This window comes from Triturus cristatus, chromosome 3_2, assembly GCF_964204655.1.
Source record: "Triturus cristatus chromosome 3_2, aTriCri1.1, whole genome shotgun sequence".
NCBI classification, from domain to species: Eukaryota; Metazoa; Chordata; class Amphibia; order Caudata; family Salamandridae; genus Triturus; species Triturus cristatus.
Genome location: NC_140584.1, coordinates 912,660,078 through 912,682,826, shown reverse-complemented (window position 1 = coordinate 912,682,826; position 22,749 = coordinate 912,660,078). Strand labels below are relative to the sequence as shown.

The 22,749-nt window shown below is 45.8% G+C and overlaps 1 protein-coding gene across 1 annotated transcript in view; it reads right to left on the bottom strand.

The window, feature by feature from the left end:
- LOC146858446 (double C2-like domain-containing protein beta) overlaps positions 1-21,213 on the bottom strand; it is a 142,279-nt gene extending 121,066 nt beyond the window's left edge. Inside the window, exon 1 of the mRNA XM_085649369.1 lies at positions 20,670-21,213. Within this exon, the coding sequence (XP_085505495.1) occupies positions 20,670-21,012 (343 nt within the window). The 5' untranslated portion in view covers positions 21,013-21,213. The remainder of the gene's footprint in view (positions 1-20,669) is intronic.
- Positions 21,214-22,749: the final 1,536 nt, after the last annotated feature.

The following is a 22,749-nucleotide window of genomic DNA, read 5'->3' as shown; positions in this document are numbered from 1 at the left end:
TCTCTGACACTTCTTGTTTCATTTCAAGATGTGTCCTCATAAAAGAAGTTGAGTCTTAATACTTGGTACAGTACTAGCCGTTTTCCTGTTACCTTTGTCTCAAACAGCTCCCGCTTTCTCCCTTTGCCATGGTTCTTTCATCTTTCTCTTCCTCATTCTTCCCCGTTTTTGCGTTTTTCACTTTTTTTGCTCTGGGTTTGCGTTTGATGAGGAACAATACGTACCAGTCCACAAAAATGAGCGTGAGTGGCCCCACCTGAACCACCTGCTCAAATTAAGCATTGGTTCACGGCCATGCAGCGCAAAAGGAGAGTACAGGGCTGTACAACAGTAGCGGTGGCTGGACCCGGGAGGTAGTCCCAACTGCACAACAGCAACTACAAGCAGTACTGCCTCATCCCGTCATCAGTGGGTGGTGTGAAAGCAATTCACATGGTGGTATACACTTATGGGTGTGGGCCTGAGCACGAGAGCCCCGCGTCCCCTGTGATAATTATCACCGCCGATGAAATCAGACACCAAGGTGTTCAGAATGTATTGCCACATTCCCATGTCAAATTCTCGTCAAATTCTGGCATGCTTCACATGCTGAATTTTAAAGGAAGGGGCATCGTTTATTGCACCAAGCTATTACCAGGTGTAATAAACATTACACCACCCTCTGCAAATAGATGCACCCCCTGCAAATAGATCAGATTATTGCCTGGTCCTTGGCCTGTGGCTGTCAGCCATGTCCTTACTGCGAGACCTCAGCTCCCAGTGCTGGCATTGTCCAGCTCGAGCTGGGTTTGGCGGCTGGCATCGCACACCAGAGGGGATGTGACGCAGGCTCTGCTCGCTGCCTCAGACCACAAATGAGTGTGTGCAAGCAGAACATGGCTACCGGCACCAGCAACCTCTTTTTCAATTCCTCAAGCAGCAGAAGAGGTCACAGCTGCCTCCCACCCCTCTCCAGGCCACAGCCAAGCATGCAAAGTTCCCCTAACCCCTCTGCCTCATGTGAGAAGTAACATTTCTACAGGGAGCCACCTCTGAGTACCAAACGAAAGGCGTTGCCACCTGCCAAGATTCAGATCACAGTACCCACATTTACAGGATTTCAGCCCTTTGGCTTTCAGTCAATCCCTGGTGACGTCAGACAAGCTCTTCACTCACTGCACAAACAAAAGCCACTCATTATTTAAGAAAATAAAGACTGGCTGCAGCTCGCACTGTCTTGAAAGGCAATACATAATGCTTTCTATCTGGTGCTGGGCCAGATGTCAGTCACGTGGGATGCCCCCACCCCTTTCCTCCAGACTCAGCAGGCCATCAGGGCAAACAACTATATGCAATGTCAAGACGCTGGCCAGGAGCGAAAGCCATATAAAAGGGTCCTAGTTATTTACGCTCTAAGAAATGCAACCAGCTCAAAAAATAAAGTGCATTAGATCCATATACGTTTTACATTTTAAAGCTTTTATTCGGTCAAATAGATCAACCATATAAGCAAATACATTCAATTAACAATCTGGTTAAAAGAAAACAAAATAAAATGTAAAAACAGTGGGATTGAAGGAATAAAAATATCGAAATTCGTAAACAAGATATATCAAATGCTAAAGTGCAAATGCATAAGTCACAAAGTTCCCAAAGCATTTTGCTTGGGTATAAACAAGCCTAATTCAAAGTGCAGGTGCAGAATAAAAGGAGCATATAGTCAATTATCAATTATCAAAGATTTCCTAGTATTAATAGCTTTCATAGGAAATGTGGCTAAATAAAAACACAATTGCGGATCATCCAATCTAAAAAGCAACTCCATGGCATTTTTAAAAGATCTGGTGTTATAATATAAAAAGAAAGGTTTTAGATAAAATTTTCTAAGATGAGTATAAAAGGTACAAAAAAGTAGCATGTGGCAACGACTTTGGTAGGAGACTCCGTCACATGGACATGGGTGAGTAGAACTCTGTTTCGTGACTGGGAAATTAACAAGATGGTGTATAGTACCCAGTCTTAAACGTGTCAACAGGAAACGGTGTGATGCTCTAGTCACGACTGATAAATAACTTTGGAAACCCTGTTTAAGATCCATTTGTAAATAAAATGCAAGAGTTGGTTGGGTCTTGATAGTGTGGGATCTAGCCTCTATTTTGTTAGCCATCATAACTGTTTTTATCTCAGTTCTAGCAACAGAAGCTGAACACTCAGGATCCAATCGGATATCCCAGTTAAATAAAATTTAAACCAATGGATGTTATAATTGAGCCAGGGTATTTTTAGACAATTTTCCAAACTAAGGCAATCCCGTATTATGGATTGCGTAAACATAGTCTCCTCTTTTGACCATATAGATTTCCATAGTAGGAGAGGGCGTATTAAGGCCAAGTCTGAAATATATTTAATGCCCACCTCCCTATGGATGAGTTCAGTAGAGGCAGATAAAGGGGCACACAGTAGGCGCTTTAAAAATGAATTTATTACCTTGGCAGTGGCCCCAAACACCTGCCCCATATAGAGCTGCGGTGACGCATCGTATCTCGTAAATTGTCAACATATCTCTGATGCGTCGGTTACCTAGTTTGGCAGCAAATCTAAAAATGCCATTAATATTTCTCAACATCTTAGAACAGGCATTGTCCTGTTCCTGAACCCAAGACCGATTTCCTGCAAACGTGATGCCTAGGTAACTGAAAGTTTTGACTGTCTGGACCTTGGAGCCTTCAATGTAATAAGTACTGGATGTTATGGGCTTCCTGCCACATGCCATTACAAAAGTTTTCGATTTGTTAATTAAAAGTTTCCTTTTAGCAATAAAAGCGGTAAAATTATCCATAAGACGTTGTAAACCAATGGGAGTGCGAGAGAGTAAGACCGCGTCGTCCGCATATAAAAGAATTGGGACGGGCATACCGTCAACCCTGGGGGCATCCGACTCAAACAGTTTCAGGGCTGCGTCTGCGTCGTTAATAAACAAAGAAAAAAGCAATGGAGCCAGAACGCAGCCCTGTCGGATGCATCTTTTAACCTTAAAAGAAGGGGTGTTTTCGCCTAAAAGGCCATACCGCACCTTACTTGACAGATTTTCGTATAATCTCGCTAGAAAATAAATTATCTCCTTTGGCGCACCTATATCTAACAATAATGGCCATAAAATTAAATGATCTACCAAATCAAAAGCGCTGCTAAGGTCAGCAAAACATAAATATAAATTTCCTTCCCTAGCTAGGGTATACTTTCCAATTAAGAGGTCCAAATTGACACACCACTCTAGTGTGCCAATTCCCTTTCTGAATCCATATTGTACTGGAGTAAGAACTGCCTTCTCTTGAACCCAAGCTTCTAATCTCGATAACATGACCCTACTCATGATCTTAATAGATGAGTCAAGTAGAGATATTGAGCAGTAATTACAAACATCAGTTTTGACTCCTTTCTTATGTATAGGTACTATAATGGTTTGACCCCATGATAAAGGAAAATGGGTCTCAACGGCGGCATTAAAAACTCTTGTTAGAAAAGGGGACCATAGAACAATTTCATTCCTATACAAATCTATTGGGACCTCGTCGGGTCCTGGTGCTTTACCCCCCTTACTACTAATAATACCATCGGTGACTTCTTCTATACTAATTGATAAAGGAATAATTGGCCATTCGTCAGAGCAATGGTTGGATTGGGTGGGTGATACAACTGTATTAATAGGGTTAAAAATATTAGAAAAATGGGTTACCCAATCGTTACAGTTGATGTGGGAATTAATTTCGGGGATATGGTCATCCTTCAAAAAGGTGCTATTTACGGTATCCCAGAACAGTTTGCTATTTTTAGTGTCAGCTGCCAGACTTAAATCTTTCCAAGCTATTTCTTGGAGTTTCGTTTTTCTAATTTTTAAAACTATAGCATATTCTGCACGCGAAGCCTTGATTATATCCGAGTTTCTGGGATTACATCTCAAAACTTGTTTGAGATTACTCAGGGCCTTAGTGCATCTGGTATCGAACCAGCCCGCCTTAGGTTTTTTATTTTTGCAGACTGGTTTCGTCAGAAGATTCTCCACAATATTATTTATCTTGGTAAAATTCTCTAGCATCATTACAGGATCAACCTCATCCCCTAAGCAAACTTCAATTTCGTTCTGGCATTGGGTAACAACGTCATTCAAAATTTTGGATGGGTCCACACCGGCCCATTTTATCCGGACACCATTTGGTGTAGTGGGGGCGATACATGAGCTTTGAAGTGCACTAGAAATATGTTTGGGTCCCCAACATAATAAATACACAGAAATACTGTTATGATCGCTGGTGGGTTCATCCGTTATCCAAGGTAAGGAAAATAAATGTGCACTATTACAGGAAATGATGATGTGATCAATAATAGACATTGCATTTCTACCTGTGAATGTGGGGCATTTCTTATTAAGTTTATCAGTAGCACAATATAACAATTCTAGATCCTATTTAGCCATTGCACCATTTAGGGCCATACCATATTCGCAGTGAGGAAAATGCATATAACAGTCATCCTCGAAATCCCCCCTCCTAGGACAACAAACTTTGGTTAAGGATAGTGGACATATTTGGACGTTAAAATCACCCACCCAGAGGATAACAATTGGCTTCCTGATAATACTGGTCATCTTCTCAAGTTCACTTTCCAGATCGTTAATAATTAGGCCACGTGAGGATCTAAACACATTAAATTAATCAGGATAACATCTTTGTCTAAGGGGGAAGCCAGCCACATAATCTGAGCATAAAAACCCACATTAGTACACTTTTTAATTTTACATTTGTTTAAACTAATAGAAATCAGGATCAAAAGTCCTCCCTTGGCTCTACCGGAAGGGGAAGCCTAGGCCGGAAGCCAATGGGAGGTAAAGCCCTCTACATAAATTGGATCGATGCACCACGTCTCCTGAAGGCAAATGATATCGTGTTGGGCCGACGTAAAATCTGACCATGATGGAGTACCTTTTTTCCTGTTGAAACCAGCAATGTTCCAAGTAGTAACCTGGTACCCTATGGCGGAATTCGTGACATCAAGTTGCTGAAAAGATTCATCGTGACCCACCTCTTTACTAGTAATATTTACTTCTGGTAGAATACACTCTAGTTCGCTAAAAGCAATGCGTGGACATATTACATTTTTAGTTAAAGTCCCGCCCTGCTCTGACGTGCATAAATCAACCTTTCTAATTATATTCTTGACATTTAGATTTCCTGTTTTGGGACTTTTGGGAACGTGTCTTTCCCTTGTTGCCTGGCTATTCCATGACAGTCCCTTACGTCAATCATTGCTGTCCAAGTTACCTAGCACCTGGTATTTATTGGTTACTGGGACAGCAAAACTAGATACGGGAGAGTACAAATAAGGGATTGACGGAGGTCCAGTTCTAGATCGACTTACATATCCGTTTCCGAGTGTTCCCATTAAATGTCTATAAAAGTATCCTAAGGGAAGAAGAGTAGTGTTGAATTCCCGAGGAGAGGGTAATGGCGCGTTATTAAGTGTATTAAATGCCCACCTTGGGGACCTAATATTAATAATTATACAATCGCCAATAAAACATTTTCTTGAAGGTCCGATCCAGCCTACTCTACGTGTTGTCAGGAGGATCTGGTTTATCACTTCCATTGGGTAATTACAGTTATTAGCTAACCAAAACACTACTTTATTTGTAAGGGACTCATGGTCTTCTACCTGGCCAAATTCAAGTTTAGGTACGTTGGACAGGATTGCCACATATTCACTGCATTCGGGAGGCAGGTTTGTAACCAAGGGCATCTTCCTTTCCTCGTGGGCTGACACTCTTAAGCCATCTGATTTTGTAGAATTGGGTATAGTAAATTTGTCCAGGTTAGTTACTGTTCTGTCCTTCTGAGGTGGTTTAAATCCATAATTATTAACTGAATTACCTGATACTAAAAATCTTTCATTTCCCTTGTTCCTCACTTCTAAATCAATAATCTGCTCTTTTAAATTGTTAAGGGGTTCCCTATCCTGTGCGGTGATCAAATTAGTAGGGCCTATAGTAGCATCGTTCTGTTGGATTCTACTTTGCTCCTTTATAAGTTTGTCATTTACTTTATCCAGCACTCCAGTCATTTTATGAATTTCTCTGGCCAAAATATCTAATTTATCGTATAGTGGCCTTAATAGCTCTATCATTTCATCAGATATGATAGCCAGTGTTAAATGCTGGGGTACAGAATCTGTTCTGTTCGACTGGTCGGCTAGCAAGCCTAGTTTCATAGCACGATTACTCTTAGTTGCCTTTTTTGGCTTGGGGTTAAGATTAGAGTTCCCCCGTTCCAAAGTGTTCTTTCTACATCCCCTGGTTTTTTTCCCATTGGCAGGGGGCTCTCGGGGTGAATCAGATTAGGGGTCAGTGATATTCGAGTATAATCCCCACTATTTACTCCTGTACCAATGGTGTCTGAAACCAGCTCCCCAATAACCGGTGAGTTATTAGTCGACATATTAAACTCAATCTCAATCTCACCAGGGGGGCCGGGGGGAGTGCTAACTTCGTTTACCCGATCGGCCCCCATAGAGCTTGGGCCCATAGAAAGGTGTCTCTCGGTTCGGTTAATTTCTTCTGAGAGAACGTTAACTGCTTTGACCAAAAACGAATCGATCGTAGTACATGATCGATCGATAGGGGGCTTCACATTTTTCCTCCTTGCCATAGTCTAACTACGGGGGAAGCTGTGCAAATACCTATAACAGTAAAAACAATATGTATTACACAATACAAATATAAGTAGAATTAACTACCACTTTGTGCTCATTGAGTAAAAACTTAGGATATTGAACATTAGGCAACCTCTAGAATGTAAAGTGCGAATGCAGAATAAATAGGCCTCAATTAAAGTGACACGTGCTAGCAGAGAGTACAGTACCAGGATAAGTTAAAAATCCCACTGTATCAAAACATATGAAATAATCCAAAGACGTAGCTGTGAAGGGAGCAGCAAAGATGTATCTGGATAAGGACTACGAGTTGCCGATAATAGGGGGAAAACCATAGATGGTTAGCTGTTCCCTCGTGGGTCAAGGAGTACACAGGTCTATCTAAGTACTGTACCTTCCCTTGAATTAGCGTATTTAGGATCCAGATAAAGTACCAGTAGTTAGAGGGGGGGCCCTGCCCTGTCTCCTCCTGGCGAGGACGGGCAAGGACGGGCCCGCCCTTGGCCCTGGCTTCGCCCGGGCGCTGCCCGCACGTGTCCTGCGCTGCGGGAGGCTGCAGAGAGTTTTGAGCGCCTCCGGGCGCGCTTGGCCTGTGTCACAGCGGCCGTCAGGCTAGGGCATCTGGGTGATGTAGGCGGTGCTGGCCGTTGCCCTCACGGCGGCGATGACAGCGTGATTCCCCCTGCTGCTGCCGGTAACTAGATCCATATATTCTGTGTTGGATAGGCGTGTTTTTTCCTTTCTTATACCAAAGACAAGATGTGACATATCTTGCAGCTAGTAATTGCTCCTGTTTTGCCTCTACTATTGGTATCAGACACTTTTTCCTCAAAAGTCTTTTAAGCTAATAATTACCCTTTATATTGCCTAAATACAACTGAATTACACGTTGGGCGGGCACTTAAACATTCATCTAACTCAATCGTTTTCGTTTTATCAACCTCAAAAGGAAAACAAAATTGACTGAAGACACATTTAGGCCTTGCTAGTTACCTACCGATGTCTGCAGTTGGTGCATAACCCTCGCACCTATTTAGTAGACCAGGCACGTGCGACCTGCAGGTTGCTCAAAGATACCTGCAAAAAGGTTGGAACTCACTACACTACCTTGGAATCCAAGCGTGCCGACTCCAGGTTCAGCTCAGTTCCATGCAGCACTCACAGCGTTTGGCATTAAGAAGCTATTTTAATACACGGTGATATAAAAGGGATGTCACTTCTACAAGAAGTAAATACGTTTCACAAAGAATACTATACACTTTCAGGAGACAGAATTTTTCAATAACAATTATTGTTTTTATTCTGCATGGATGCACAAAATGTTATTTTATGAACACTGTTCTTTGTACCTTGCCGAGTAAAATAGATTATATTAAAATATACAGTATTACACTCTGCAGAAAGCAAGTTTACTTGTAATAAAAGGTATACCTCAATCAGTTTTGCTCAATTTGAGCTAAAAGCACTTATTTATTTTGTTTAAAAATATAGAATTTTGCATCGGATGAAAAATATTGCAGCAAGTTAGGCACAGACACTTGTCCGCAGAAGCGGCCGCGGCATTGTGTTTTTCAGTGCACCTGCCTAGGACTAAGTGACCTTTAGCATGAGCGCTGGTAGCCTGGACGGCGGTTTGTTTTATTCCCTGAGAGTAGGTGCCTGCACAGGTCTCTGCAGCAGGTGCCTTAACCTCCGGGCCAGCTTTATCGTAGAAATATAAAGGCAGCAAGCACAGCCGGCAAGGAAACTCCATTGTTAATGTTATACTGTGGTGACTCTCGGGATAAACGCAGATCAAAGGTTGGAATCTAGTTGTCGGGGACTGGTTAACGCATCTTGCATTTTTATAGGGTGTATAAAATGAACACTACTGAGATGGGTAGCTATAATGGTCATTAACACTGTTTCTAACCCGCAAGACTCTAGTGGCATTTAAAAGGCATCAAACGTGCGTGCTGATGTCTGTGCACACACCTGATATGTGTAAGGGAAAGGGTACTAGGAAGGGGCGTGTCACTCTGATGTGGGCAGGGTTTAGAGTCTGGATTTTTATTTTAGTAAAGATGGCAAGCCGAGAGCTCAAGACTAGAGAGGGTGGCCATGATAGTAGGAGAGGAAACTTGATACACTAGTGACACTACTACCTGGAAGTGAGTGATAGGTTACACTGTTACTTACTAGGCTGGGAATCCTGCTGCCACTAACTGTGGAAAAGGGGAACTGCTGGCACTTACTGTGGACGAGGGACACTGCTGCCACTAACTGTGGAAGAGGGACACTGCTGCCACTAACTGTGGACGACGGACACTGCTGCCACTAACTGGGGAAGAGGGACACTGCTGCCACTAACTGGGAAAGAGGGACACTGCTGCCACTAACTGGGCAAGAGGGACACTGCTGGCACTAACTGTGGACGAGGAACACTTCTGCCACTAACTGTGGACGAGGGACACTTCTGGAACTAACTGTGGGCGAGGGACACTGCTGCCACTAACTGTGGGCGAGGGACACTGCTGCCACTAACTGTAGACGAGGGACACTGCTGCCCCTAACTGTGGACGAGGGACACTGCTGCCACTAACTGGGGAAGAGGGACACTGCTGCAAATAACTGTGGTAGAGGGACACTGCTGCCACTAACTGTGGATGAGGGACACTGCTGCCACTAACTGTGGGCGAGGGACACTGCTGCTACTAACTGTTGACGAGGGGCACTTCTGCCACTAACTGTGGAAGAGGGACACTGCTGCCACTAACTGTGGACGAGGGACACTGCTGCCACTAACTGTGGACGAGGGACAATGCTGGCACTAACTGTGGACGATTAGCACTGCTGCCACTAACTGTGGACGAGGGACACTGCTGCTACTAACTGTGAACGAGGGAATCCTGCTGCCACTAACTGTGGACGAGGGACACTGCTGGCACTAACTGTGGACGAGGGACACTTCTGCCACTAACTGAGGACGAGGGACACTGCTGCCACTAACTGTGGAAGAGGGTCACTGCTGCCACTAACTGTGGATGAGGGACACTTCTGCCACTAACTGTCGACGAGGGACACTGCTGCCACTAAGTGTGGATGACGGACACTGCTGGCACTAACTGGCGAAGAGGGACACTGCTGCCACTAACTGGGGAAGCGGGACACTGCTGGCACTAACTGTGGATGAGGAACACTTCTGCCACTAACTGTGGACGAGGGACACTGCTGGAACTAACTGTGGGCGAGGGACACTGTTGCCACTAACTGTGGGCAAGGGACACTGCTGCCACTAACCGTAGACGAGGGACACTGCTGCCCCTAACTGTGGACGAGGGACACTTCTGCCACTAACTGTGGACGAGGGACACTGCTGCCACTAACTGTGGACGAGGGACACTGCTGCCACTAACTGGGGAAGAGGGACACTGCTGCCAATAACTGTGGTAGAGGGACACTGCTGGAACTAACTGTGGATGAGGGACACTGCTGCTACTAACTGTGGAAGAGGGACGCTGCTGCCACTAACTGTGAATGAGGGACACTGCTGTCACTAACTGTGGATGAGGGGCACTGCTGCCACTGACGGTGGATGAGGGACACTGCTGCCACTGACTGTGGAAGAGGGACACTGCTGCCACTAACTGTAGACGAGGGACACTGGTGCCACTAACTGTGGATGAGGGACACTACCGCCACTAATTGTGGATGACGGACACTGCTGCCACTAACTGTGGACGGGGGACACTGCTGCCACTAACTGTGGACGAGGGACACTGCTGCCACTAAATGTTGACGAAGGGCACTGCTGGCACTAACTGTGAACGAGGGACACTACTGGCACTAACTGTGGACGAGGGACACTGTTGGCACTAACTGTGGACGAGCGACACTGCTGGCACTAACTGTGGACGAGGGCCACTGCTGGCACTAACTGTGGATAAAGGACAATGCTGCCACTAACTGAGGATGAGGGACACTGCTGGCACTAACTGTGGATGAGGGACACTGCTGGCACTAACTTTGGATGAGGGACACTGGTGGCACTAACTGTGGATGAGGGACACTGCTGGCATTAACTGTGGGTGAGGGACGCTTCTGGCACTAACTGTGGAAAATGACACACTGCTGCCAATAACTCTGGACGAGGGACACTGCTGGCAATAACTCTGGATGAGGGATACTGCTGGCACTCACTGTGGACGAGAGACACTGCTGGCACTAACTGTGGACGAGGGACACTGCTACCACTAACTGTGGAAACTGACACACTGCTGCCAATAACTGTGGACGAGGGACAGTGCTGGCACTAACTGTGGACAAGGGACACTGCTGCCACTAACTGTGGACAAGGGGCACCGCTCCCACTAAGTGTGGACGAGGGACACTGCTGGCACTAACTGTAGACGAGGGACACTGCTGGCACTAACTGTGGACGAGGAACACTGCTGCCATTAACTGTGGAAAATGAGATACTGCTGCCGTAACTGTGGATGATGGACACTCCTGCCTCTAACTGTGGATGAGGGACACAACTGTCACTAACTCTCGAAAATTAAATACTGCTGCCACCAACAGGAGACGAGTGACCAAGTCACAAGCCAAGCCACAAGCCAAGCCACAAGTCAAGCCACAAGTCACAAGCCACAAGCCACAAGCCAAGCCAATCCAATCCAGGCTACAAGGCGAGCCGCAAGTCAAGCCAAGCCTAGCCACAAACCAGCCTGTCAACCTCAGACCCCAGGTTTGAGGGTGACGCAGCTCTGCTGTATCCCTGCCTCTCGGCTTCCAGTCCACAATCAGTTTACACAGGAATATCACTGGACCCAGACTCACAAGGCCTATTTCGTGAGATTTGAACTCACTGGAATTAAGCTCCTGTTCTTGCTGAACGCCTTTGTTTAACACATCACAGAACAAAAAATACATAACCCGCAAACATAGATGTGCCAAGAGTGATATGCTGTTCAAAATAATTGGTAATGGAGAGGGGTGGAGCATCATCGCCCCTCGAGGCTCCACCTCTCACGAGTCATTGCCACTCCCCACCATGGAAGTCATTTAGGGATGGCCTGGGTCGGAAGTGCGTCCCCTGGCTTGCCCATTGCTACCCCTAGCACTGCCTTTGCAACCCCCCTGCTACAGAGGTGGCAAATTCAATGCCAGAAACACAGGGGCAGCTGGGACTCCACGCTCTTTATTTTCTGTCAATTTTTTATTACACTAATAGTGAATAAATAAAATATACTATTCACTAACAGTGTAATAAAATGGAGTACAATAAACTGGAATATGCCCTTGAATGGCAGCTGAGGTAAGTAGAACATGCTTTTAAATGTATGTTGTATGCGTGCTTGCGGTTGAGAGTGTGTTTGTGTGTGAGAGTGTATATGTGTGAATTTGTGTGTATTTGTAAGTGTGTGTGAGTGAAAGGGTGTGCGATGTCACTTCCGCTACCCACACTCAACAACGGTAAAAAACATAGAATACTGCACTTGGTGACACTAAATATTTGCTACTTTCGAGGTCTCTGGGCTAGTCTTTGGCCTCGGATGTATTTACATCCACACAGCGGTCCATCCGTAATTACGCTACAGATTGCTATTTATTAGCAGTTTTTTAGGTCTCGCTGAGTCAGTGTGCATGCGCTGCTCGGAGAGACATTTAGTAGGTGAGTTTTCAAAGTGCTGCTGGCTGGCGACAAGCTTGCGTTCACATGAGCGTGCATGCGCGCATCCGGCAGCTTTGCAATATGTACAGCCGCGATCACTTTCGCACGCGCAGCCTACTTTTACTTTTCGCGCGCGCGTGCACCACTCGCGTTTCTTGTTTTTCTCTTTTATTATTTTATAGATATACATTTTCCTGCCTCTGCCAGCGCTTTCGACATGCCTCATTTTGCACTGCGATTTGTAAATTGTGGTACACCCACCCTCCCCTCAGTTAATCAAAATAGAATACTCCCTAGGAGCTGAAGAAATCTGTTGTGCTGTGCCTGGCCTTCAAGTGGTGTGGTGGCCAATTAAAGCAAATCCTCCTTAGCTTCTCTTTTTGAATTCACTGATGAGTCCGACTGGCCCGGCATGAAAAGAACAGCTAGCAGATGCGGAGGAAATAGGAACAAGGAAGCAGAATCTACACAACTAGGAAATGTAGGCAGGCCTCGCAGCACAGTAACAAAGCTTCACTGGATGGCAGATCCAGGCAACAGAGAGTTGGTAAATTCTGAGACTGCATCGAAGCGCAAGTCTACATTTTTCATACAGCCTTCTTTCTTTAGCTTCCAAAATACAGCAACAAAATAATCGTTAGACCCCTTTAGGATCCCTGCACTCCGCCAACGGAAATGTAGGGCATGCGACCGGAACATGGTGCAAATGATTAGCACTAACACCCCCCTGCAGTGCTTCCTCATCTGTGCGTCACTGCACCATAGTGCCCTGTCAAAACTAGCCAGAGGTGGCGTGCACGAAGTCCACAGTTTGGGAACCACTGCAAGCTAAATTTATAAAGAGTATCTTGTTGAATGTGTGAATGTTAGAAAATATATACAGGTAAGACGATAAGTGATTCATTTTCACTAGTGATAACATGGTGATTTAGCATGCCTGCTGCAAAGCAGTGTGTGACCTGGTCCAAGAGGGAGCTTTAGGCTTTTATGCTGCCGATATAAATATTGTAAAATTATCGCTGCTCTTGCATATGCTTTTCTTTAAGCACTACACAAAACAGTGATTCATATTAGCTATGTGCCCACCAGGTCAGGGCAGAGCAAACTCTTCTCTTTCCTCATATCACCAGGTGGCACATCTGTTTCCAGTGCATGATATTGCTGGTAGGCAGCTCTGAACCTATGCTGGAATCAAACCCGCTTGGCAGGTGTTAGCAGGAATGAGCAACCAGTTTTGCACCGGGGGTATAAAATTAAAAGGCACATTCTGCCTGTTTTATATTAAGTACCTTCAGACAACTTAATCAGAAGCTCATCTTTTAGAATGGTGGCAGAGCCCTCCGCTCATACAAAAATACAGTTCTCATTTTAATGCTAAGAAATAAATAAATGCACAGCCGCCAAGGACCTCCCTGGGAGCTGGAGATGCAGATGTCTATCTGTATATCGCTAAACAGTGGCGTTAAGCCTGTTCCAAGTGTTCTCAAGTTGGCCAGTTTGTAGGACAAAGGAAATGACTATGAAGGGTGAATCAGTCTGGAATCCACAAAAATTCAACTATACACACTTCCGTTTCACATCATTCCACTCCATGCCATATAATTACAAACCAATCAAAGCATTGATCAAGCATTGGCATAGCCAATAGGTCTCGCCTTTGGGACCTTATAAGTGTTTAGCCATGCAACAGTTGATGTTGTTGCACCAAGGATATTGTGCTGGCTAACTAAACACTTATAAAGTCCCAAAGGCGAGACCTATTGGCTATGCCAATGCTTTTTTTTGTATGATTCCGACCAAATGGGAGTCAGGGCACTTTACCAATGCCAGAATACAAAGATGCAAATACAGAAAACCCATTACATTAACAGTGCAATTTGAAGAAATGGACGCTGCAAAGCTAAAAGTAAACAGCAAGGGAAAAATCATGTCAAAGCAACCAGTTTACCACCGCGAGGGGTCCCTGGTGAACAACAACTGGAGGATGACGCAGGGCCCTCCCACGAACGCCTAATGCAAGTCAGACGACATCCGGGTCCCTATGTTTATGGAGCGGTGCGCTACTTCCTTATCCTGTAGGGGGCGCGCGGCGCTGAGGGCCGGAAGAGCTGCACTACCAACCTCTGGGTTGTTAATGCGTATAGACGGCACACTGCTAAGAGCCAATAATTAAACGAAGGTGGATGCGTGGTGGGAAATAAGCCTATTAAGCAAGCATGGCGGCTGAGGGATGAGTGTACACTGCCACGAGTTGAAAAATAAATATACGCTCACCAGGCACGTGGGAACACGGCAGGCAGATTGGTAACTATGCACGAGTGGGGATTGCTCGAATATTGTTGGACGAAGATATATAAATAGAAGCCCGAGAATAAATACCTAATGACACCAGCAATAAGCACAGCTAAGCATGCATTTAAATAGCATTTAAATAAGCGGGCGGAAGTGGGGGGTCGGGGGGGGGGAGCAGTGATGCAGCAGAGCGCGGGGGAGGGGCGGTGATAGCGCAGGATGGATGAATGAAGAATGAGCGGAAGTCATCTGTTTACGGCCTTCATCAGGCTTGTGAGGGAGACAGAGGGGACTCGAAGAGGAAGACTTGCGGAGTGGCATTATTAGCAGTAATAAATAATCAGAGGGCGATGTTGGTCGTTGAGGCAATACACAGGGCGCCAGGCCCGGAAAGCGGCCGGGATAAGTCACAGGCCAGAGGGCCGAGCTGTGTACAGGGAAGGGCGGATCAAGGAGAAGATGTAAATGCAAAAGAGTAGTGGTTAAAAATTGAGGCGTAACAAGACTTTAACCAGTGCTAGGTAAGCATGACTAAACAGGGATTGGCAGCACTAGTTTAAGGATGGAAAACGTCCAGTTTAAGGATGAATAGTTTAGTATTCAAGGGTTTCAGTAAACCCCTCGAATGATGAATAGAAACTAGTTTTTCGATGAACAGGTAAACTGGTCTTTTATGAACTATAGAGGTCACGTGTTTATCTGGCGACAGCTACAGTGTAAGTGTAACCAGGATAGGATTGGACAGGTTGGATACCTCAGTACAGAGCTAGTAAACGTAAACAGTTTGCAGATGGTGAAGTATAAGTAATGATGAATAAACAGTGTACAGGTGCTCACGGTACATTTAAGAAAGAGCAGGTAAGCCACCTGTAAGAATGAACTCGTTATAGATGAAGGATGAATGGTTAAGAGTGTGCATGGGGGAAGCGATGGCAGGAGGTAATGAGTGAAAATAATTGAAGATGAACAGGTCGTTTACAAATGAAAGCACCGCAGTAGCGGTGTAAGGGTGAATGGATAGCGGTGTAAGGATGAATGTATAGCGGTGTGAAGATAAACATACCGCGCTTTAAATATGAGCAGTAGTAGTAGTTTAAGGAAGAGTACAGAGCACAAGAAGAAGGTGCCCACGACAGTTTAAGAAATAATAGATAACAGTTTAAGATGGGTAGTTAGCAGTTTAAGGAACAGCAGGTGTTAGTTTGAGGGTGAACACGTGAGAGCAGGCTGAGGCTGACTAGAGAGCAGTGTATGAAGTACTACATAGCAATGTACATTTGAAGCACTGAGAACAGCATACCAGCAGCGAGCTCACTCAGAGGCAAGTTAAGGGCGAATGGATTATGGGTGAATGGACAGGTGAAAGTAGTTCAATTATGAATATATTGCACTGCGAGCATGGCTGGATAGCAATCTAAGGACGAACCATTGATCCGACGCAAAGATGAGCCTCCATGATTAATGCACAGTAATTGTAGGGGGATGGACGGGTAGTGTAAAGGTTAGTGAGTTGAAGGGTTAATGGGAGAGACTGTGTATGGGTGACTAGATAGCACGGTGTGGGTAGATCAACTGCACAGCAGTGGACGGATGAACAATAGAAGGTAGCTTACTGGTGAGTTTAAGGATGAAAAGGTGGTTTACAGTAAAAACAAACACCACTGTAATGGTGAACAATCGAGAATAGTTTAAGGGTGAGTTTCAGGGTGCACAGGCGGCTTGCAGTATAAACAGACGGCACTGTAAATATGCAGTGTACTTAGGTGGAATGGAAAGGAGGATCATGGGAGGATAATGTAAGGGCCGGTATGTGATGTAAGGGCGAGCTTGTGGTTTATAGTACACACCTGTTGCAGTGTGAAGACACAGAGGTGGTTTAAAGAATGAACAAACAGCACTGTACGGATGAACAGAGGAGAGCAGTTTAAGGATGGGGTTAAGCATAAACAGCTGGCTTCACGTATAAACAAACAGCACTGTACGGATGAACAGAGACGAGCAGTTTAAGGATGGGGTTAAGCATAAACAGCTGGCTTCACGTATAAACAGACAGCACTAGAGGATGAACAGGTGTGTCAAGTTTAATCAGGTGGCATTGTAGAGACGAGCAGCTGCTCTAGAGTACATTTAACAGCATTAGTATATGGGTGCGTGAGCAGGGGCCTGAGGATGCACAGGTGTGTAAGGTATAGGCAGACAGCATTGTAAAGATGAACAGTGGGACTAGTTTAAGGGTGTGTAAACAGCAATGTACTGATGAAGAGGTGTGTAAATTAAAATCAAAGATCATTATAGGGATTAACAGGTGGGTTAGAGTCTAATCTGATATCAGTGTATCAGTACAAGTGCGACGAGAAGGTGTAAAGTGAAGTCAGACTATCACTGTAAGGATGAACAAGTGGTTGATAGAAACAGATACCAGTATAAGGATTAACAGGGGAACCATAGAAACCGATACCAGCATAAGGATGAACAGGTGGTTGATAGAAACAGATACTAGTATAAAGCTGAAGAGGTGGATGATAGAGACAGATACCAATACCAGTATAAGGATGGACAGGTGGTTGATAGAAATAGATACCAGAATAAGGATGAACAGGCGGTTGATAGAAACAGTTACCAGTATAAGAATGAACAGGTGGTTGATAGAAACAGATAGGATAAAGATGAATAGGTGGTTGATAGAAACAGATGCCAGTATAAGGAAGAACAGGTAGAAACAGATACCAGTGTAAGAATGAACAGGTGGTTGATAGAAACAGATAGGATAAGGATGAACAGGTGGTTGATAGAAACCGATACCAGTATAAAAATGGACAGGTGGTTGATAGGAACCGATACCAGTATAAAGATTAACAGGTGGATCATAGAAACCTATACCAGCATAAGGATGAACAGGTGGTTGATAGAAACCGATACCAGTATAAGGATGAACAGGTGGTTGATAGAAGCATATGCCAGTATAAGAAGAACAGGCAAAAACAGATGCCAGTATAAGAATGGATAGGTGGTTGATAGAAACAGATACCAATATGAGGATGAACAGGTGGTTGATAGAAACAGATGCCAGTATAAGGATGAACAGGTGGTTGATAGAAACAGATACCAGAAATTGGATTAACAGGTGGTTGAAAGAAACCAATACCAGTATAAATATGGACAGGTGGTTGATAGAAACAGACACTAGTAGTAGGATGAACAGTTGGTTGATAGAAACCGATACCCGTATATGGATGAACAGGTGGTTGAAAGAAACAGATAGGATAAGGATGAAAAGGTGGTTGATAGAAACAGATGCCAGTATAAGGATGAACAGGTGGTTGATAGAAACAGATACCAGTATAAGGATGAACAGGTGGTTGATAGAAACAGATGCCAGTTTAAGGATGAACAGGCGGTTGAACAGGCGGTTGATAGAAACAGATGCCAGCATAAGGATGAACAGGCGGTTGATAGAAACAGATGCCAGCATAAGGATGAACAGGCGGTTGATAGAAACAGATGCCAGTATATGGATAAACAGGTCGTTGTTAGAAACAGATGCCACTATAAGGATGGAACAGGTGGTTGGTGATATAAACAGATACCAGTATAAGAATGGATAGGTGGTTGATAGAAACTAATACCAGTTTAGGAATGAACAGGTGGTTGATAGAAACAGATACCAGTATAAGAAAGGAACAAGTGGTTGTTGATAGAAACAGATACTAGTAGAAGAATGAAGGGGTGGATGATAGAGACAGATACCAGTATAAGGATGGACAGGTGGTTGATAGAAACCGATACAGGTATAAGGATGGACAGGTGGTTGATAAAAACAGATATCAGTAGAAGAATGAACAGGTGGATGAAAGAGACAGATACCAGTATAAGGATGAAGAGCTGGTTGATAGAAACATATACCAGTATAAAGATGAAGAGGTGGATGATAGAGACAGATAGCAGTATAAGGATTAACAGGTGGTTGACAGAAACAGATAGGATAAGGATGAATAGGTGGTTGATAGAAATAGATGGCAGTATAAGGAAGAACAGGTAGAAACAGATACCAGAATATGGATGAACAGGTGGTTGAAAGAAACCGATACCAGTATAAGGATGAACAGGTGGTTGATAGAAACCGATACCAGTATAAGGATTAACAGGTGGATCATAGAAACCGATATCAGCATAAGAATGGGCAGGTGGTTGATAGAAACCCATACCAGTATAAAGATGAACAGGTGGATTATAGAAACCGATACCAGCATAAGTATGAACAGGTGGTTGATAAAAATCAATACCAGTATAAGGATGAACAGGTAGTTGATAGAAACAGATAGGATAAGGATGAACAGGTGGCTGATAGAAACATATGCCAGTATAAGATGAACAGGTAGAAACAGATGCCAGTATAAGAATGGATAGGTGGTTGATAGAAACAGATCCCAGTATAAGGATGAACTGGTGGGTGATAGAAACAGATGCCAGTATAAGAAAGGAACAAGTGGTTGTTGATAGAAACAGATACCAGTATAAGAATGAAGGGGTGGATGATAGAGACAGATACCAGAATAAGGATGAACAGGTGGATGATAGAGACATATACTAGTATAACGGGGTTGATAGACACTGACACCAGTATATGGATGAACAGTTGGTTGATAAAAAAGGATGCCAGAATAAGAATGAATAGTTGGTTGACAGAAACGGATATCAGTATAAGGATGAATAGTTGGTTATCCGGGTGGACCGATGGTTTATGGTATGAGCATGTAGCATCCTAAGGATGAACGGTGGACTAGTTTAAGGGTGTGTAAACAGCACTGTACAGATGAAGAGGTGGTGTAAAGTCAAATCACATTATCAGTTTAAGGACAAACAAGTGGTTATGAGGATGAACAGGTGGTTTAGGGTATAAGCGGATAGTGCTGTAAGAATGAATGGTGCGACTAGTTTAAGGATGGGTAATTTGTAAACAGCACTGTAAGGATGAAGAGGTGGTGTAAAGTGAACTCAGAGATCATTATAAAGATGAACAGGTGGTTATGAGAATGAACAGGTTGTTTAGGGTATAAGCAGAGAGCGCTGCGAGGATGAACAGGGGGTTAACGATGAGTAACCAGCGCTATGAGGATGATGAGGTGGCGTGGAGTAACAGGTGGTTTAAAGTCAAGTAGATGCCAGTGTATGAATGAACAGGTGGTTTAAAGTCTGAGCAGAGAGCAGTGTGTGGTTGACAAGGTGTTCTCGGGGTTTAAACGGCATTGTAAGGATGAACACATAAGAGCAGTGTAAGGAGAGTCGGTAGTATTGTTAGGAAGAACAGGCGAGGGCAGTCCGAAAATGAGTAAACGGAGGTTTAAGGATAAATACGTCGTGTACGATATAAACAGACGACACTATAAGGAGAAACAGACGAGTGCGCTTCAAGGATGGTTAAAGGTGGTGTAAGGGCAAACAGGTGGTTTAGGAAACAAGCAGATAGTAATGTACGGGTGACCATCGAGTATAGGTAAAGGTGAGTAAACAGCAGCACTGTGAGCGTGATGAGGTGGTGTGAGGTAACGGGTGGCTGAAAGTCTTAGTAGGTAGCAGTAAATGGATGAACAGGTGATTTAAAATCCAAGCACTTAGCAGAATATGGGTGAGAGGGTATTTTCGGAGTTTGTAAAGACAGCATCGCGAGCATGTACACACGAGGATAGTCTAAGGGGGATGGGTCACAGGAGACAGCGGTTCACAGATGCGTAAAAGGCGGTGCGAAGATGAACATATGGTTTCGAGTATAAACAGATAGCATTGTAAGCATGGACAGGTGATAACAGTTCGAAGGTGAGTAAACAGCGTGTAAGGATGAACAGGTGGTTTAGAACACTGTGAGGCTGAACCGGCGGGATCGGTTCACAGATGCGTAAACAGCGTCCTAAGGATGAACAGGTGGTTTACGCCTCAGCAGCGGTGTAAGGATGAACAGGTGGTTTACGCCTCAGCAGCGTGGGGATTAACAGGTGGTAGTCAGGGGCGTCGGGCGCACGCAGCCGCTGGTCAGGGATCCACTTACTGCAATCGTCGGACTCGTAGCCGTCGGGGTCGGCCTCCTCCTCGGGGGGCTTGGGGGGCCCCCGGGCTGCCGCGGCTGCCGCCTCAGCCCCGTAGGCCCCGAAGAGCTGGTCCACGTCCTCCTCCTCCTCCCGGCCCGGGTCCGAGGGGCTGACCGAGGACTGGGGGCTGACGGCCGCCTTGAGAGAGTGGCTGCGGCTGACCACGGCGGCGGGCAGCCCCCGAGGGAAGCGCGGGAAGTAGTCCGAGATCTGCTTGATGGGCTTGATGGGCCCCGGGCACACGTCGATGGCCATATGCTCCTGGATGCTGATGGTCAGTTTCTCCCCCTTGCGCAGGTTCATGCAGGCGGCCAGTCCCGGCGGAGGGCAGCGGAGAATGGCGGCGAGGGCCGGGGGTCAGGCAGAGGGGTGCAGGGGGCAGGGGAGCCGGGGGACAGGCAGTGCAGGGGCATACAGTGGCAGGAACAGCGTGCAGGGGGCGCAGCACTGCCTACCAGCCTCCTGCACTTTCAGACACCACCTTGTGCATGCTGCAGGCTGTAGCGTTGCCTGCTCTTCGGCGCGGCGGCTCCCTCCCCTACACCTCTCCCTCCCTCTGCTCTTCTCTCCCCTCCGCTTGTGTGCACACCTCTTCCACCCTCTCTCAAACTCTTCTGCCCCCCCCCCCCGGGGTGTTTCTTCCCTCCGCCTTTCTTGACACCTCTGCCTTCCTCTCTCACACTCTCCCTCTTCCGCCCTCCCCTTCCCTCTATTTTTGCTCTCCCTCCCCCGCTGACACAGTTTCTCCTTTCCTTCGTCTGTGTCTCTCTTCTACACCTCTTCCTCCCTCTCTGACATTCCTCTCCCCTAAACGTCTCTTTTCTATCACTCCGTTCCTTTGCCTCTCTTCTCCGCCTCTTTAGACACCCTCCTCCTACCCACCCCCCCACACTCCCTTCACCTGTCTCACTGACTCGGACACTCTAGCCCCTTCTTCTCCGACTCGGACACTCTAGCCCCTTCCTCTCTATGTATATCCCCCCCCTCCACCTGTCTCCACCCTAGCTTCTCTCCACCACTCGCTACCTCTCCGATACTTTGTGTCACTTCTCGACCACTCCTTCCCTTTACCCCTCCCTCACCTATGGCTCCCTCTGTGTGTCTCTTCTCTCCTTCTCCACGTCTCTAGACACTGCTCCCTCCCTCTCAGACATTCGTCACAGCGAGCCTCCCTTCTCTTCTCCACCTGACTACTTTTCCTCTCCCACTGCCCCGAAGCTCCTACTCTCCTTCCTCCACTCTACCATCTCTAGCCTACTCCCACAATTCTCCACCCACTTGTCCTCTCACCACTCCACACCTGTCCCTCCTTCTTTAACACTCTGCGTGTGTCTCCCTCCCGCTCTCTTCTACTTCTCCATACACCGTTACCTCCCTTTCAACACCCCTTCCCACCTCTCCCTCTCTGCACCTCCACCCTGCTCGCCTCCCATCTCTCTCTGCCTGCACCTCTCCGCTCTCTGCCTTTGCCTTCTTCGTGGCAGTCCCTACCTTCCATGTTTCTGCACCTCTGCCCACTTATGTTCCCCTCTACCTCTTCTCTCTCCCTCTCTCACTCTCCTCTTTGAAAGTCACATCTTACCCCCTGTCTTTCTCCTCATCCCTCACTTCCCTCTTTCTTAAACTCTGCCTCCAGTAACGACCTCTGTCTGTCTGTCTATCTGTCTGTCTATCTGTCCATCCTTCTATCTATCTGTCCAGTGTTTCCTATTTACCTCTCCCTGCCATCTAGGCCCCCCCCCCCTACTTCCAGTGTCTCCATGCCCCGCTCCATCTCATAGGTCCCCCAGTTAGTGATCTCTCCCCTTCTCCAGTTCTTCTTTCATCGGGGTAATCCTTTCTTTTTAAGTCTATCTACATACCCCGACCCCACCTCCTCCCCTCCTCTCTCTCTATTCACTTCACTTTCTCTATGTCCGGCCAACCCTTCCGCCCTCCTGCTCCTTCCACCGTTCCTTCCACTTAGCCTGTCTTCCTTCCTTCTTCACTTCCTTCCTCCCTACTTGTTTTAGTCTACCATTCCTTTATTTATTTTCCCCA